Raw genomic sequence first — 18,947 nt, 5'->3', positions numbered from 1 at the left:
CATTGATCAGCCCTCCATTATAGGGTTAGTAGATGTGACTGTGTTGAGTCAATCATGGCTCAATAAGCAGCCGGAGCTTCAGATGCTGCTGCTCAGGTCGGTCCGGTCCGTGAGGGCTCGCTGTCGGCCATGTTCAATAATCTTCCAGTAAACACTTTGCAAACAGCTCCTGTTACTCGACGCCTGCAGGGTCTCTGCTCATTTCTTCTGACAGCTCTGAAAGCCGATGAACATTTACCATTATTATGTGTTGTAGTGTCTTGTGTTTTGATGGGAGTTCCCATTTAATATTTGGAATATTTTGTTTGGTTTTAGTCAGAAGAAGCTTGGATGCAGAACATTTTGGATGTGTTTATGGAAAAACAGCATAAGTCCAAATGAATTTTTGTTTCCCTCACCTTAGATACAAATGCTTGATATTTGCTTCTCCTTGGCCTCTGCAGTTGTATGGCAGCAAACGAAACCCAGTGTCTTTTCAATACTTTAATCAGGGTTAGTAAAGGTTACACCAATTCAAATGTAAGACTTTTTAAAGACTATTATGAATGAAACTTAAGACTTGTATTGTGACAAATGTACAAAAGAAAAGAAAAATACATTTATTACTGTTCGTTTAAATTTTTTCCCTATTTGTTGTCATGTAGTTGAATCTGTGGCTCTATACTCTGGTTCCATGATCTACCCTTTTCCTTTTCTAAGCTGCATTTCCCTCCATAATAACAACTTTGTTAAAATAAAAATTATCTCTAGGTTAAACTGGTGCTTTACCACCAAGTTTTAAATCTACTTAAACTCTAATTTCAGAGTTTTTGTTGCACCAAATGCTGCTCTTAGGCCAGTCCTAGTATCAGCAGCACTAAGCAATTTCTGGGGAGCTGTAGCCACGCCAGGGGAGCAAAACTGACACATTTCTGGGGTCTGTTTGTGGCTTTTGGCAGCAGCTCTCTGCTTCTCACACTGCATATGGCTCTCTGCAGCCTCAACTTGTGTCTTTTGGAGCAGAATGCACGTAGCATCGTACGGGTTCGCAACCGAAGTGAGTCAGTGGTGAAGACAAACATCATCCAGTCAACTAGTGATAAATTTGATCAATTAACCATAAACAAGATTTCTGCAGGCTTCACCAACTCAATTTAATACTTTTAAAGACCATTGTGATTGAAATTTAATACCTGTATCCTGTTGAAAATGTGCAAAAGATGATAAATTAGCAATAAATTCACACTTACCCATGTTGGACGTAAAAAAGCTAGCAAGGGTATAAGAACATAAAAGATTAAATGGTCCTGCCACATCAAAATTTAAGACTTGTGTTAATGTATTTAAGGCCTAATTAGACCACTATGATTGAAATTTAAGACTTCTGCCATGAAAGAAATGTACACAAGATATAAATTGGTGATGACTTGGCATTTAACCATGATTGATGTAAAAAAGCTAGTTAGCTAACTAGTTAGCAAGGGTATATTAGAAGCTAGTTAGCGGTAGCTGCAACCACCTCAAGTCAAAGAAAGTAATTAAGATGTCTGCGTGCAGCAGAATTTAAGACTTGCAATTAACATATTTAAGGTAAAATTATGGTTTTTAAAATGGATTTAAGACATTTTAAGTCTTTAATTTTAGATAAATTTAAGACTTTTAAAAAAGAGTTTTTTCTTCATCTTGGATTTGTGCCTCAGAACATAAATGTTGTAAAAACTTGACATTTCAGTAGTAAAGGAGTTATTCCCTATTTCTCCCAGATGGCGCCAATAAAGTGTCAGTGATATAAAATCTGTTAGTTAGCAGGAAATTTTAACTTCTAATTAGATCAACCTGACATGACTAAACAATAATCCTAAGAACAGAAAGTGCTTTCCCTTCATCCTCTTGGAAAAACAGTTGCAGGTAAATGGCTAAGTGCTAACTTGCTAGCAGGGTAGATTCAGTGGAAAGGATAGTTGATAAATAATGGCTTCAGGAAACTGCCAGTACTCTTCTTGTTTCCTTTTTTGCTGAAAACATCTGTATTTACAAAAAGAAGGGTATGAGTGTGCCAGCAGAGGGTGTTAGTGTTGACATTAATCACATTAAGGTTGAAAAGAATAATCTGACCATGGCTAAAGCAGCGCTAGGCTAAAGAATTTTCTGCAGAATTATCTATTAACTATTAATTATTCATCTTATATTTGAAATTTTATCTAAACAAAAGTTGGAACAAACGAGATCTATTTGGAAAATTATTTATGTGCTTTTGCTGAAACCGGTTTATTAGAACCCGAATCGATCGGAGTGAATGAAGCGTTTCTTTGGAGCGTGTTTGATCCGAGGATTAACCCAGATTCCTACAGCAGTGTGTGTGGGAGTGAGGTTAAATAAACCACATCGTGAGCTCCTGGTGAAGGAGGAACATGTAACCCAGTTTAACCGGGTGACTCACTGTTCAGGGGCAACATCCAGGGAGAAATCAGGTTTAATGGAAGATAAAACAACAAATGATTTGCCTGCGCTCAGCTCTTCTTAATGCCACTACATGATCAGTGTTACTGCTTTAATGCTTTCATCATGGCAGCTTTTGTGACCGGTCAGGAAAACTGGAAACTGTGCCAGTTTCTTCCTGGCCTCCAGCCACAGAACCAGGCAAGTCTTATCCGCTCTAATGACTCCTCAGGACGTGTCGGTCGGATCGACACACCTACCTCTCCCAAACACACACTCTCTCAGAGGTTCACCTGGATCCCCGCCTGGCGGACCGGCGCTCAGCCGCACGCCCTGCAGCGTGGCGCGCTCTCAGACTCGGGCAGCCGGTCCGCTCGGCGTGACGCTGCTGGTTCTGCCTGATCTGTGAAGGAAATGGACATAAAGGCTTACCTCTGCACACAGTCAGCGGGTGTGTGTGTGTGTGTGTGTGTGGATTAGCCAGGTTACACCGGTGGAGACAGCAGCACAGGCAGGTTGCTCAGTCTTCAGTCTTTGTTTTGGTTTGCTCAGGAAAACGGATGGAGGAAGTTTACTACAGCAGCAGCGTTTGAAACAATAAACTGATCTGGGATGACTGTAAACATTTTTCCACAACGTGGTTTCGCTTTAGAACCATGTTGGATACCAATTTTAAACCAAGTGTGTTTCAGGTCTGAATAAATGGGGAAAATGAAAATAAAAAGGTCATTATTCCTAATGTCCAACCAAACATATGTCCTTTCTTCTGTCTGTCCATATTTTGAGGTTGACCTTTGTCCTCATTTCAAGATATATTCTGAAAATACTACAAATCCTCTGGAAAGATGAATAATTCAGAAGAAGATGTTGACGTCGTTCGATATCTTCTTCTCTGGCTTTGGCTAACTTCTTGATAACCTTTAGCTAAATGACAGAGTTTTCTTCAATTAAAATGACAAAAAAATATACAATTATTATTTTTGCACAAAGAAAACTAATAACTCTAAAGATAAAGAAGATCCTGGAGTCTCTTGGTTTCTGTTAGAAACTTTGGAATAACCTTTGACTTGAGTTTCACTTTTGGAAATCATGTCAAATCCCTGGTTTGATTCCTGTTTTCTGTGAAACATTCCCAGCTTTACCTCTGTTTTCTCCCATTCTGAGATAGAAATCTGAATCCATACTTTTGTTTTGTCTCGTCTGGATCATTGGAATGTGCTTCACAGACATCTAACCAAAACGGTTTACTCCTAACTAAATCCTCAAAAAATTGTCATGTATCTCCACTTCTAATTCACTGTGGCCTAGTCAAAGTCTGGATTTAAAACTTAGAATCCAATTGAAATGAAGCATTGTGAGCTTACATGGATATTTCTGGCCTGAAAACCTTCCTTTGGGGATGAATCAAAACATTTTTGCAAAAGAGAGCAGGCCAAAATCCGTCCGCAGGGTGTAAAAAATAATGACCAGTTATAAGAAACGCTTGTTGGCGGTGGTTCCCCCCAAGGGCAGCACAACCAGTTATTAGGTCTGGGCTCAGTTTTCATCATTTGAAACCAGCAATTTATATTTACTCTGGTTATCTTTATTAAAATATTAAAATCTGGTGTTCTAAAATTATTTACGTGATTATAGAGACGATCCTGTCTGGTACGAAACTTTCGAAACTGTCATCAAAGTTAAATTGGTTTTGTTTCCGGGCAACTATAAAATGAAATTTATTAAGATTTATTTACAATTAGTTTCTTTGAAATGTGATTGCAGTGTACACACTGCAGAAAAAAGAGATAAACCACTCACACTTTGAAGAGTTAACTCCGAACGACCACTAGTAGAACTTAAATGCAAAATAAATTGGTCAATTTAAAACTAAATTTAAAAATGGCTTTATTATTAAAGAGTAACAAAACCCCAAATAAACATTTTTAGAATTAAGCTATCTAAACTGGTACTTATAAGGTGCTATTTTTGTATTTCTGTGCAAATTGTGACATTTTTGTGAATATTTGTTTAATTCTGTGATGTTTGGCCTCCAGCCGTCCCAGCGCTGCCCTCTATGGGTTAAATGTTGGCTACTGCAGTGGAATTTTCCCATTGGTTACAAACAACAGGGCTTGGTTCATGTCTACCTCAAACTCCCGCGTTCTGGTACAAAAACTGTCATTCAGACACATTGATAAGGTTTCTCATCTTTACACATGGGATTCATTTGCCCATGGAATGAGAAAATCTCCAATAACACAAAAGAGCCACCAGATTTTCCACTTTTTGAAAAAAACATTTGCTAGAAATAGGCTAAATATAGCGACAAAATTGCTTAGTTGGCCACTCTTGACCTGAACACACCCCCACACTTGGCCCCGCCCCACAGCGTATCTAGGCTCCGCCCACTTTTGGTGGAATTTTTTCCCCCCAAAAAAAACTAATTTGAAAAATTCTCATTTTTGGTCGGCGTTTTGCTTTCCCGGGGAATTTATTCTCAATCCTCGGAAATAGTCTCTATCCTACTGAACACTTTAGTCTTTATTGTACTGTGTCTTACCAACATCTGCTTATGTTCGCTCATGTCCAAAAGAAGCTTTCCCTTTAGTTTAGCATAAAGATGGCAGCAGTGATGGCAGCAGAATTCCTCTCTTTGTTGCAGATGAGAACAATGTCGGATGAGGCAGAACAGAGAACGTGTGATGAGGATTTTGGTTCCGAGGAGGAGGAGGGCGAGGAAGGAGACGTGGAGTCCTACCTGGAGGACAACAGCAGCGAGCTCATGGACCGACTCCGAGAGCTGGAGGTGAGTTAATAAAACCTGTGACACACAGAACCAGATGAGGATGTTTGGGTTGGAGTCAGATGATCTGCTGTGTCGACCCCTAGAGGAAACGTGAAAATAAATGTTTTTACATAGGTATGTTTATAAATATTTAGTTTTTTCCTGACAAATCATCATCTTGTAGAGGTGGGTGACGGGGACTTAGTTTTACCATAATTTCTAGTATTGTGATAACAGTGAAAGTGACGATAAGAAAAAATTTTGCTTCTTTTTTCAGACACCAGATAAAGAAGTGTGATGTACAGTATATCATTAACTCCTGTATCATAACTGCATTTAATCATATTTTCAATTTTATTGTTACTTTTATTGAACAAACTGGAAAAAATTGTGAAATTAACAATTCCGACATTTTTGGGGGGGGGTTAAAGTTAGTTGGAGTTTATTGTGACAGCAATAAATCAAAATATCTATTATGATAAATGATAATTGATACTATAAATGCCCACCGCTTTCATCTTTCCAGTAGTTTGTGTTTATCTATAAACATCTGATTTTCACCCGTTGCTCATCTATTTGCAGGCGGAGAACTCCGCTCTGATGTTGGCGAATGAGAGCCAGAGGGACGCTTATGAACGTTGCTTAGACGAGGCGAGTGCATGTCGGGAATTAATCGTTCAGAAAACGCAGCGCCCGAACGTAACTCTGTGATGATTTTCTCCTTCGTTAACAGGTGGCCAATCATGTGGTCCAAGCTCTGCTTAATCAGAAGGTAATGCCAAACTTCAGTTTGTCTTGAACCTAAACCTCTGCCCTCTGACCCCTGGATTAGTTGTAAACAGAAAGTCGCTGTGATCCGACTCTGCAGGATCTGCGGGAGGAGTGCATCAAACTGAAGATGTTGGTGTTTGACCTGGAGAGACAGAACCGGGCGCTCTGTGAGCTCTTCCAGCAGAAGCTGCCCAACCATCCCACCACTCACTACCAGGTAGCTCAGATCACAGTTCCACGCAACAACTTTCACGGAAAATACAAAAAAAAAACTTGAAATCTTTATTGCAGATATTTGAATTTGAACTGAAATAATCTCCTCTGTATTTCTGTACTAGATTTGATATCATTGTCAGATATGGAAGATGCTAACCTGTCATTCTTGAATATCTATTGCTGCATAAAGTTATTACATTTTTACTTATTTCTATCTCAAAAAATATTTAAAATGAATAAAATCAAGTCAGGACATTTCATCAACAGGGCAGTTGAAAGTGCTTTACCTCATAAAAACATAACACATCAATTATGAAACAAGCAATAAAGATTACATTTTGTCAAATACTATAATCAAAATCATTATCAAATATGCAACAAATATATTAATAAGCAACTCTTAATAGGTGCCTTTTTAGTCTTGATTTAAAGGAAGTCAGTGTTTTTGCAATTTTGCAGTTTTCTGTAAGTTTGTTCCAGATTTGTGGTGCACAGAAGCTGAAAGCCAGAACTAGAAGACTTGAGAGGTCTGGAAGGTTGATACAATAGCAGCACATGATTTTAGTACCAAGCCGTTCAGTACAGAAGCATTTTAAGGTCTATTCTCTGGTCTACAGGGATCCAGAGTAAGACCACTAGCTGTCTGATTGACTTGTTAGGCACTGTTGCAGTAATCAATGCAACTAAAGATAAACACATGAGTTTCTCTAGATATTGCTGGGACATTAATTCTTTAAAGGCCGATTTTGTAACTGTCTTTATGTGGCTCTGAGGGTTCAGGTCAGAGTCCATCACTACATCTAGATTTCGGGCCTGATCTTCAGTTTGTATTTGTAATAACTGAAGCTGTGTGCTGCCTCTAGATCAGGGGTGTCAAACTCCAGTCCTCAAGAGCCGCTGTTCTGCAGTTTTTAGACGTGCCACAGGTACAAAACACTGGAATGAAATGGCTTAATTACTTCCTCCTTGTGTAGATCAGTTCTCCAGAGCCGTGCTAATGACTTAATTATTCTACTCAGGTGTGGTGCAACATCTAAAAGTTGCAGGGCAGCAGCCCTACAGGACTGGAGTTTGACACCTGTGCTCTAGATCGTCCTCTTTAGGTCCAAAGTTAATAACGTAGGTTTTGTTTCTGTTTAGCTGGAGAAAGTTAAGGTACATCCTCACTTTGATTGGTTCTAAGCCTCTGTTCAGTGCTTGGACGGGTTTGGAGTGACATCGTAATGTAGAGCAGTATATTATTATCATCTGTGTATTTGTGGCCACTACTTGTATTTCTTGAGTGTGTTAATTATTGTAAAATCAAAATGTGATCACCGATCGGTCTGAATGTCTAAAAGCTTTTTCCCTGACACAGTGATGAATCTGGGGCGAATCACCTGTGTCTCATTTTGTTCCTACAGTTACAAAAATGAACCGTCTCATTGTTTTGTGTGTCTCTAATGGCCCGTGGCATATGTGCTGTCTTCCTAATTGCCCCGTGATTCTCCTGTTGCAGGTCCAGGCGGGACCCCTCCCAGACTACAATGCACAGCTGCACAATGACTCGGCCAAACAGGTGGAGCCGGCCCAGACAGAAGCACAAGCCAAGGTGATTATTAAAGAGTCAAGCATGTAGAGTTTTAACAGACACTGAGAAGAAAACAGTGGGTCCAGAAACCCCACCTGTGGGTGTGTTGAATTCTGACCTTTGCTCTGTTTTTAGCTGAGGCTGCTAATCTCGTTCACAGTCAGTTCCTGTACGCATGCACTCAAAGGTCTTCATGAACTGGATTGTTCAATTTGTTTAGGTGTCCACACTGAATACACTTTTGATCTTAATCTCCTTCTTTCAAAAGGGAAATGGCTTCCGCACACAACATGCCTCCCCAGGCCCTCGTGGCCCCGCCGCCTCCATGGAGGCCCTGTCTCCATTCTTCAAGAAGAAAGCGCACATCCTGGAAGTCCTGCGCAAAATGGAGGAGACGGACCCCCTGAAGTTCCACCCGTCCACCACAAGTTTGTCTTTCTGCGACTACAGCCAGATGCTGATGTCAACAGAGGCTGTTCTTGCCACCGCAGACCCCCACCCGGTCCAGTGCAAGTCCCACCACACACACTGTCACTGCTCCTGCAGCGACGCTGACGCACACCAGCACGTCAACGGCGATGGGGCGGTGAAGTGTGAGGGAGCGAGCACGTGCTGTTTACACTGCAAAAGGAGTCCGGACAGTGCTCCGAAGCCATGCAACCATGTCTGTAGTCCATCAAAAGCCAGCTCCTCCGCCCAGAGTCATGCTCCCGCAGCTGCTATGAGCAAATGTCACAGTAAGACCAGAGCAGGAGAGTCCAAGCAATGTATCGTTAACAAGGTCCACCAGCAGCCAGTTGGCACCTCAGCCCACTCAGCCACAGAGACAACTCAGGGTCTGGAGGTGGCCAGAGTGGAACAGGATAGCTCTGAAAGTGGTGTTTCTGAGGAGTTGACTGGTTTCTGTGGCACTTCCAATCTGCCCCGTTCTGTAGAGGAGAGCGTGAGGGATCCTCTACAGATCCCTCACTGTGATGAGGATACAAGCATTCACAACGGCTTGGGGCATTCGTCTAGCACCACGCTGAATGACCCCTCAACTATCCCCGAGAGAGACCTCACAGACCAGGAAGCTTCCTCAGTCCGAGCCAGTGCATCCGTCAGTCCGAGCCCTTCTTGCCTCAATGATGTCAAAGCTGCAGCCATCAATTCCCCATCCAAGCTGCTCAAGTTCCTGAAGATCCCGTCAATAGGGGACAAGGCCCAGCCACCAACCACGGCAGTTCGCCTGAGCCCGCAGCTCACGCGCAACTCCAGAATCCCATGTCGCACCAACAACTACGAGGTGTATCACTCTCCGGTTCCTTCCCGCAGAGCCACCACCACGGAGAGGTGCAAGCAGCCCCCACCCCCACCGTCCAGGTCCGAGTCCTACCCTGCTACACACTCGGCACCGACCTCCCCTCCACAGCCTGAAGATGTCTGCTCTCTGCCTCCTAAGGAAATAAGCTACAGCAGTCTCTCTGCACCAAAAACCAGTGATGGCTCAAAGTTGGAAAGTTCACCTGCTGCATCCATGGGTTCTCCCAGAGCTTCCCAAAAGGTCCCCAATTATGAAAATGTCTTGGAAATGTCCGCCACCAGAGAAGAAGAGCCAAACCAGTGTCATGAGAAAAGAAGCACTATTCCATCTCAAGCAAAGGCAAACGGTGGTGAGAGGAAGCTTGTTAAGTCTTTACCAGAAAGTGTCCCGAATCCTTCTCCTCAGCGAAAGCAGTCATCCTCATCTACATCGGAGTCGACGTCTGATGATGAAGAGGATTCAGACAGTCCAGTATGGGTCAACCATCACAGTTTACCCAACACAGCCGCCCTCAACAAAGCTCAGAGCCAAGCAAGCTACACAAGAACAAGAGACAAACATGAGATGAACGTAAGGGAAGTCTCTCAGCCCCCGCCGCCTCCGGTCCGAAGAAGTGACTCCTCATCCATCCCCAAGAGGCCTAGCTCTGGGGCGGGTAGATCCCAGGCTGACTCTAGTCACCACGCTTTCAAAGACAGACTGGCAGCGCTGGGCAAGCTAAGGAGTTCTGAGGATTTACAAATCAGGCCTGTTGACGCAGTGACTGATGGTGGCCCTGGAGAGGAGAGAAGCAAGATGGCAGAGAGATCCTCAGAAGTCCATAAAGAGGAGCAGAGGCATTCAAAGTACTCAGACTCTTTAGATAGTAAACCTAAAAGTAGCAGTGTTGGTTTGAAGTATCCTGGTCCATCTCAGATGTACGAACAGACCGGGAAATCTCAATCAGGTAAACAAGAACTGTGCGTGCCCAAGCCTGAGGGCTCCAAGAGCAAAATTGGATTACCATCTCCCAACACGGATGCTCCCCAGGTTCTACGCAACAACATCAAATGTCCTGGCTCCCTGAATCTGGCTTACAATGTCAAAAGTGGTCCACAGAGTAGCAACAGTCCTAACAAAATCCCCCCGAAGTCGCCTTCCAAACCTTGCCAAGGTGTATCTGTCCACCGGGGCGGGAAGCCTTCGGAAACGCCGCGTTACTCATCGAAGTCAGAGGAGAGGACAAAAATCAGCGGGAAAGGAAAGAAGAATCCAATGTATGGAGACAGCCTCCCACCTCCTCCTCCGAGACCCCCGACGTCTGAGGCGGAAAAGCCATTACAGCCGGCTCCCACTCCACAATCTGCCATTGAGCAAAAAGTGATGAAGGGGATCGAGGAGAACGTCCTAAAGCTTCAGGAGCAGGACCGCGGGGGGCAGAGCAGTGAAGTCAAGCAGAAAGCCTCAAACGGCATCGCCAGCTGGTTCGGCCTGAAGAAGAGCAAACTGCCCGCGCTCAGCCGCAAAACAGACGCCACCAAAACAAAAGACGAGAAGAAGGAGTGGAAGATAAATATCCCCTCAGTGGGCAGAGACTCCAAAATGGCCAGTAGATGCAAAGAAGGCGTGGAAGGTCTGAACATCTCGACTCTGATGGAGAAGGCTGAGGGCCTGAGGAGGGCCCTGGAGGAGGAGAGGGCCTACGTGGAGAGGTCCGGTAGGGGCCACTCCTGTGAGGTGGTGATGGACCAAGCTCAGGGACAGCTGGCTGTAATGTACAGAGGGGGACGCTCTGACAACTTCATGCAACAGCTGCTTAACAGGTGAGGGCTTCAGGATGGTGAGTTAGTTTCAGAGCATGACCTCAGAAACGAGGCTCAGCAATCTGGGGAATAATGCACTTTGTTGTCGTCTCACTGAGAAGAAAACAACTTTCCAAAGTCCACCACCTCCAGCCTTTATGTTGTGGTCACCTCTAGAATCATACAGCTTAAACCACATATTTACATTCACTGAATGAAAAGACATATACTCATTTTTTTCTCACCGTCTGAAGTTAAACCTCTCTTGTTTTAGGTGCGTAAGAAAATTATTTCTTTTTCCTAAATGCCAGAAAACTTTGCAAGAACATTTTGTAGAGAGGCTTGACCCAAGTCATACAGTCTAAAATGCAGTCGTCCTTGATACCGAACAAATGTATGTAAAACTTTTGAATTCAAGTAAAATTATTTTAAAAAATTGTCTCAGCTAGTTTTTTGGCATTTAGCAAATAGAAATAATTTGAGCAATTCTAACGGACCTAAAACAAGAGAGGTTTGGTCAATTTTAATTTCACAATGAGAAAATAAAAAGTGTTTGTGTCTTTTTATTTGGTGTATGTAAAGATCTGGTTTCAGTTGTATCTCTGTATGGTTCCTAGCCCAGGTTTCTGTGTGGACATTAAAAACGTTCATCAGGTTCCTGCCGTTTTAAAAGAGCAGACATTTCACAGTGGTTCACGTGAATCTTATTTTAAGCCGCCATCACATTTGCATTAGGCTGTTATTTACATAGAGGCTGCAGTTATTCAAACTGGAGACAGTGTTGGCCTGTGGTCCATTATAATAACCCAACATGCGTTTAAAACTGGGTTAGTCTTTAAAATAACTTCCAGTGAGCAAAAATGGAAACAGAGTATCTACATCTTGAATTTGACAGCTGATTAAAAGCAAATAACCAAAATCTACTAACAATAAAGTTCTCTAACCACTATTTTGGAATCTTAATGTATGCGATCAATGTATGGAAACTGTAATTACTGAGGTCTTCCTCCTTCTGTGAATCCCTATGATAGATCAAAAAGTGCTTTGCAGCCTTTTCATCTAACTGCTGGTTTCAGAATGAAATATGTGTGTAGCCTCTAACAAGGTCTGCTAACTTCATTTTGTGGTTGATGAATGTAGAGTGGATGGGAAGGAAGTGATCAGTCTGCCGCAGCGCCGCCTCTCGTTCGACTGTAAGACCTCCAAGCCGGTGTTCACTCAGCAGACCAGCGTCATCAGTCACACCACCAGTCATGAAGACATGGAGAAGGTACCTTTAGTCTTCATTTTTAGCTTAGACTGACAGTTGGTAAAAATAAGCATCCAGAACTTTGCTCGCATCATCAAAAAGAAAACCTGTTTACGTGATTTCAGCTTTATAGTCCATATTTGGCATTAGATTCGTGCAGTTTGTCTCTCAAGCATTTGCTGCTTTCTTGGTTCTTGCTTTTTTCATGCAGGGATCAGACAGAAACAGCAAGATCACATCAGATGAAAACCTCGCAGATTCAGTTCACTCTCAGCACTTTGCAGGTAAGAGACATCTGCAGGAATCTCAAGGCGTTTTTTCAAATGTTTATGACATCTGTGATCATTTCACTTCAGCTCATTAGCATCAAATTCTTATCAGCAGCAGGATTTCAAAAATGATTATGCAAGTAATGTTTCTATTTCAAAGAAAGAATCACACAAACCGAACTGGACACATCAGACCCTGATTACGAAGCTTTTGTCGCATTAAAACTTTTTTCTTTCAATTTTAAGATGTTTATTCTGGAAAAAATCTCATCTTTTTTCTGCAAATAATTTGCTAATGTTCTGGCAATAAAACAAAAATTATTATAGTGTGGCTCGTCATGCAACTCTCAGAAAGGACTTCAAAAAATGGCTTTTATTTCAAACATTCCTTCTGTGAGTTGTACGACAGAGTAATAGGGCCAGGCTGTGACGATAAAGTCACAATACCAGCAGAATAAAGAGGCAATCTTAGCCGAAAAATGTCTTAAAATACAGGGAAAAAAGTTGTTTTAATGAGAGAAAAGCTTCTAGTGTTATACAGATCTGACGTCACTGTCTGGTTTAAAACCAGCTGTCCAAATGGGCTGGAGTTCAGGTTGGGTTGCTAGGCGACGGGCTGAGTTTTTGCTGGGGTTGCTAGGTAACAGGCTGGGTTTGGCTGGTGTCACTAGGTGAAGGGTCAGTGCCTGCTGATTTGTGAAGTTATATTCAGGAGGTTTTTGAAACGACTCATTTTCCAGACACCAAAAAACATAAATTTATTGCTTAATTTTAATCTCTTGAGCTGTTTTTAGAAGCTGTAGAAACCCAAGTAGAAGTGTAAAACTGTAAAAAAATGTTGAATTTTGCATAATATTTCCAAATTAGTGGTTGGACTGCAGATTCAAGAGGAAATTTCAACACTTTCTAATGCTAAAGTGTGATTATAAAGCATTCCCAAACCTGAAGTGTGAAGTATTTTGCTTCCTCTTTGCTCCTGCAGGTTCCGGTGCTTCCACCTACACGCTGGACAGCGGCATCGGTACGTTCCCTCTTCCTGACTGCAGCAGCGGAGCCGCGGGACGGGGCCCGTCCAAGGGGCGGGCAGGGGCCGAGCATCACTCCGCCGGGTCCCCGGGTCGATCCGGGCGGCGGGCCCGAACCCTGGACCGGGAGCTGACGTCGCAGGAAGAGTGCTACACGTCGCACAAGCAGCTGATTCCCACCATCCAGTACTGCTCCATGCTGGAGGGGAGGAGCTCCGCCGGAGTCATACGTGAAGGTGCCAGAAAAAAAATAATCTCCCCGGTTATCTTAGCTCAGGGGGGTTCAAAGTGTGGCCTGGGGACTATTTGTGGGCCTCGGAATAATTTTGTGGCCCCTAACTGCAGTTCAAGAATGTTTTAAGATGAGATCTCCATGAAAAGTTGATATTTTTAAACAGAAAATGTTAATTAGAACACAGGGAATTTTTCTTTTTACTAGTGTTTTTTAAAATTTTATTTTATATTAAGTAAAACCACAAGCATTCAGTGACGTTTTACTCAGAAACTTGGACAAACCCATGCATTATACTTGACTACACACAAGTTTTTTAAAAAGAAAATTCTTATTTTATAAAAATTTATACACCAAAAAAAAAAGAAAATAAGCGGTACAAAAAGTTAAATAACAGCAAACATGAAGGCAAATTTCATACTACACTACAAAAACACAAAATCTTACCAAGTCTTATATATCTTAGCAAGACATACAATCTTGTTTCAAGTAAAAAATCTGTCATATTGAATAAAAGGTACAAGTTCTATTGGCAGATTATTTCACTAAGTAAAATAATCTGCCAGTGAAACTAAAACTTCTTTATGAATATTAAGGAAATATTGACTTAAAACAAGTTGCTGAAGTTATTTGTATGTTAGTTTTGTCTCATTTCAAGTGTACTAAGATATTTGCATTAGAAACTAGACAAAGTATTTGGTAAGATTTTGTGTTTTTGCAGTGTAATGTTGGTTTTATCACAATATTACTTGATTAATTTGTTTTTGTGCAGGTAAAAGATAATTCACAATAATGTCAGTTTTGTGTTTTTTGAAAAAAGTAAATTTTTCCTCCTGAAGCCTTTCAACCTGTGGGATTTTGGCACTTGGTGCAAAACGTTTGGACGTTCCTGCCTTTGTTTTTGTTGACCAGATAAAAGGTTTTTCCTGAAGGTTTTAGTTCATCTTATTTTACATCTGCAGATAAAGAGGCACACGGAGCAAACGTGTTCTCTCCTCGCTCCAAGACTTGGACGTTCCCTAATCTGAAGACTCCAGCCGGACCTGCAGAGGTTTACCTGGCCGTGGAGGAAGAGGAGGAAGAGGAAGACGCAGTAACGTTTGGATCCCCGTTCAGAGGGGTGAGCTATCCTTCATAAAACAAAACAAAGTTTGGATAAATTTGCAAAAACATTACTTACAAGTGTATCTCAATAAATCAGAATATCATGGAAAGGTTATTCTGATCCATTACAGGCTTTTATTTTAAGTTTGTTTTTTTTAATTAAACTCAAAATGTCCATATTGCCCTGCAAAAACACAAAATCTTACCATTTCTATTTTTGATCTAGTTTCTAATCCAAATATCTTAGCCGTCTTGAAATACAACAAAACTAACTTATATGTAACTTTTCAGCAAGATATAGGAACTTATTTTAAGTAAATTATTCTTTCATTTTAACTGCTTTTCCATTACAAATGAGCGCAAAACTTTGTTGATGTTCCACTAATATTGAAAAAAACACACCATTTTGCAAGTGCGGTGTTTCCATTAAATAAGAAATACGGTTAAAATCATGTGAAAAAAGTCACTTTTTATTTTAATGACACGAGTCATTAAACACGCTGCGCCATCGTCCTCCTACCACTTCCTGTCGTCTTCTTCTTCATGGTTTCCGCCAGTAGTAACATCTGGTTGTTGATCACATGAATAAGGATGTTTCCATTTAATTGTGCTAATTTTGATACAGCTGATGGTAGTGCAGCTGTTGATAGAAAACTAGTAGTTAAACTGGGAGATTTTTAACTTATTACATGGAAAAATTGTCTTATGAGTGGAAAAAATCTGCCACTGAAACTAGTATTTTTTTTATTTCAATATTTTTCATACCATTATTTTCTGTACACATGTCAAAAACACAAGAACAAACAAGTATAGAAATAGATAAACAATATTTAAATTCCTGTCAATGGCAACAACACAAAATATAGAGCAAAAACGTTTAGGTCAAAGCATAAGCTTATTACACCTTCACCTTATTATACATAAAGTGTTATCAAAATCAAAGCAGCAGAATCCTTCCTGTATATTTTCCTAAACATACCAAAACAAACTTTTTATCAAAGTTGTTTGTTTATCAAGTTATCAAGTTATTTTTATGCATTTATTGCATTTAAAGAGTAAAAAACACAGTTCTAACGCCTCACAACAATCATTCCACAACCTCTAACTATTAATTATATTGTATTAATATTAATTTCAATTAATAAGTTGTGTTTAGGCAGAAAAAAATGGCTATGTGTCGTGTCTTGTGTGCTGCGTGAATAATCTATGTATTGCGAAAACACAGAACCACATTCTTCCCTTCTGAAATTATTAATGGCTTTAATATTAAAAATTCACAGCTGCAACCCACTTTTGTCTTCTGGACCTGATGCTGTTACATAAGATGACCATAAAATGTTTTCTTTCAGAACATGAAAGCCGGCGGCCCGTCCTCCAGTCGAGTGGTGGACCCGGGCAGCCTGCCCGTCCCGGCCCAGTCCGGGTTGAGCCGGAGGGGGAAGACGCGCGCGCCCAGCGTCCCCGAGATGAGCCGGGAGGCGGGGCTTGAGCTGCTCAGGGAGCGGCCAGAGGAGGCGCTCTCCCCCAGTCGCCCTCAGGTCCTGGAAACCCCCGAGTCGCTGAGCGACTCGCTGTACGACAGTCTGTCATCCTGCGGCAGCCAAGGGTGATGGCAGAGGGGGCCGGCGGGGGGCAGAGGCCCCATCTGTTCACTCTGATGCTACGACGGCGTATTGGGGCCATTGTAGATGGAGAAAATAAAAGGAAAGTAAATTTTCAGCAAAGAAATTAAAAATTTTGATCTCGGAAATTGTCTAGAAAAAACTTGGAAATTTCAGAGTTTGAAAAGTTGAAAATTTGCCAGAAAAAACTAAGACATTTCTAGGTTAATCTCAGAAGAAAAAAAAATGGAAGTTTGAATTTCAAAATAATTTTCTGACTTTCAAAGTGTGGGGGGGAAAGAAAATTTGAGATTAATCTCAGAAACTTTCTACAAAAAAATTTGGTAATTTCTGAGTTTCAAAAGTTGAAAGTTTGACATTTGGAAATTTTCTGCATTTGAAAAGTCAAAAATTAGCTAGGAAAAAAGACGTTTTGAGATCAATCTCAAAGATTTTCTAGAAAAAAACGTGGAAATTCTCAGTTTAAAATGTCCAAATTCTTTTCTAGAAAATTTCTGAGTTTTGTCTAAAAAGGTTTTTGGCTGCAATGTTCTCCTCCTTTTTTTGTTTTGTTATCTACTCTGGCCCTGACACGCCGGCGTACTGATGCTGCTCACCTTAAAGAAGAAAAAAATTGTGCTTTTGCTGTCGTCAGTCAGCTGTTGCAACTGGAAAAGACGGATCGATCTCTTCTCCTCAGGATTTCCAAAACACGTGAAGCCAAAATAATTTAGGTTGCTCACTTTTTCACAATCAGACTGAACTGTGGACACTTCTCTTGAACTGATGTGTACAAGACTTAAAGAAAAAAAAAAAAACCCCGCATGGCTCAGCTAAAGATCAGCACAAGAGGTTGTCACTTCTGTACGGAAGAGGATAAGGGCCACTGAGAAAAGAACAAGAATTAATTTTTTCTCTGAATTCTAGAATTCCGACTTTGAGAAAAAGTCTAGGATTCTGACTTTTTTTCTCTAAATTTTACTTTAATCTTCAATTCTAGAATTTTATCTTAAGTTTTCTGTGAAAGTCTAGAATTCAGATTTTTTTCCTAGAATTCTGACTTTTGAGCTCAAAATTATGACTTTTTTTCAGAATTCTTGAATTCTGAGAAAAGTCCGAATTTTTTTTCTTTTTTCCAGCAACCCTAATCTTCTTCCGTACTCCTGCTAGTCGCTCAGAACCGTTTTGTTCTTTCGTTCTCATTCTGGTAGAAAACTCTTCATTCATCGTGAAATACTGTTCTTCTTCTTGACATCATTTCACCGTAGAGTGTTGAGAAAAGATTAAAAACAAAACTTGGGAGCGCCTAGAAAATAATAATAAAAATAATAATAAAAAAAACAAAGAATGTTCATGTCTGTGTTCTCTGGTTGCTTCTCATGCATCATCATGTTTTAATGTAAAGAATAATTTTATTGATCACGTTGGTATTTGTTTTCACAGCCAGGGACGTGTCTGTTTCTGAATCATAATGCATTTTAAAGGTAATATATGCCAGCAATAATAACATAGACGAGAGAAAAAAAAGGCTACATCATCTGATGGAAATGTATTTTTTATTATTTATTTATTTGAAATCATCTTTACGTGAAATCTGCAGTTCATTTCGCCGAGTAGATTCAGCTCTGATCTTTGTTTCTCCATCTCCGCCGTTGGTTTCTTAGCAAATAGAAAATCCTTACTGCCGTTTTTCAACTTTCTAAATAAAAGTGTTTTGATTTAAGTTCGCTTCAAGTGTTTTTGTTTTCCCCCAAAGTGCAGGATTCAGATTCACGCTGGAAAGGCATCCAATGAGATATCTTGCTTTATTTTCAATGTTCTCAAATACAGAACAAAAAATATAGAATTTGTTTCCAGACTTCATCCTCTATGCCAGTTTACATCTGTCCATCACCTATCTGTTTGTTCCCATAAAATGCATAATTATTACATATTTTGAATACATATTTTTATATGGATTTTTAAAATTACATTTTAATTAGTATCATTTAAAATGTGACAGTTCATTTACTTATTTCATAGTATATTCTACATTTAATTATGAGTATAGTTACTTTTTTTCTTCCTATTTTGGCCCTCATACACCGCAGCACTCACATTATGGTGATTCTGAAAATCATCTTTCGACCCTCAGTTTGGTGTCTCACGACCCCAGCCGGCTCCCCGCCCCCTACTTTGAGAACCTCTGCTTTAACATTAAACAGCCTTTCATTTATCAATCATCCACATAACCAATTATTCCTCTCTGGTTGCCCATTTGTTCATCATTTCTCATTTTGATGTTCCTCGTTGATCCAAGATATTAATACCAAGTTGGTATTAGTGGTGGAGCGATAATTTAGCTTTAGATTCCCTTTTAAACATTTTTTGTGTTTTTTGTTTTATAGTTAATGTTACCATAGAAAGATTTTTGTTTTAATCTGCTCTCAAATAGTTTTTTGCACTTTATTTAGAAAACAACGCACACAAATCTGTTTTTCTACTGTTTCCGTTTATCATGCATGATAAAAGTAATAAAAGTGCTATAATCTAAATTCTGTTCCAGATTTTCAAAATAATTCAAAGAAAGAAAAACTAAAACCGTCTAAAGGTCAGGAGTTTGATATTATCAAGTATCGGATTGATACCAAAATACACATAC

At 40.5% G+C, this 18,947-nt stretch overlaps 1 protein-coding gene across 3 annotated transcripts in view; it reads left to right on the top strand.

Moving 5' to 3' along the window:
* nckap5l (NCK associated protein 5 like) overlaps nucleotides 1-18,029 on the top strand; it is a 49,232-nt gene extending 31,203 nt beyond the window's left edge. For 2 of the 3 annotated variants that reach the window (XM_023336276.1, XM_023336281.1), the window contains exons 3-13: nucleotides 5,063-5,206; nucleotides 5,768-5,836; nucleotides 5,919-5,957; nucleotides 6,054-6,173; nucleotides 7,671-7,763; nucleotides 8,011-10,847; nucleotides 11,967-12,096; nucleotides 12,287-12,359; nucleotides 13,327-13,605; nucleotides 14,564-14,721; nucleotides 16,055-18,029. In XM_023336276.1, coding sequence (XP_023192044.1) covers nucleotides 5,063-5,206; nucleotides 5,768-5,836; nucleotides 5,919-5,957; nucleotides 6,054-6,173; nucleotides 7,671-7,763; nucleotides 8,011-10,847; nucleotides 11,967-12,096; nucleotides 12,287-12,359; nucleotides 13,327-13,605; nucleotides 14,564-14,721; nucleotides 16,055-16,315 — 4,203 coding nt within the window. In that variant the 3' untranslated portion in view covers nucleotides 16,316-18,029. Of the gene's footprint in view, nucleotides 1-5,032; nucleotides 5,207-5,767; nucleotides 5,837-5,918; nucleotides 5,958-6,053; nucleotides 6,174-7,670; nucleotides 7,764-8,010; nucleotides 10,848-11,966; nucleotides 12,097-12,286; nucleotides 12,360-13,326; nucleotides 13,606-14,563; nucleotides 14,722-16,054 lie in introns of those variants that run through there. The other variant, XM_014469831.2, reaches the window with a different exon arrangement.
* Nucleotides 18,030-18,947: the final 918 nt, after the last annotated feature.

The sequence above is a fragment of the Xiphophorus maculatus genome, chromosome 1 (assembly GCF_002775205.1).
Source record: "Xiphophorus maculatus strain JP 163 A chromosome 1, X_maculatus-5.0-male, whole genome shotgun sequence".
NCBI classification, from domain to species: Eukaryota; Metazoa; Chordata; class Actinopteri; order Cyprinodontiformes; family Poeciliidae; genus Xiphophorus; species Xiphophorus maculatus.
This window is presented reverse-complemented; position numbering and strand designations above follow the sequence as displayed.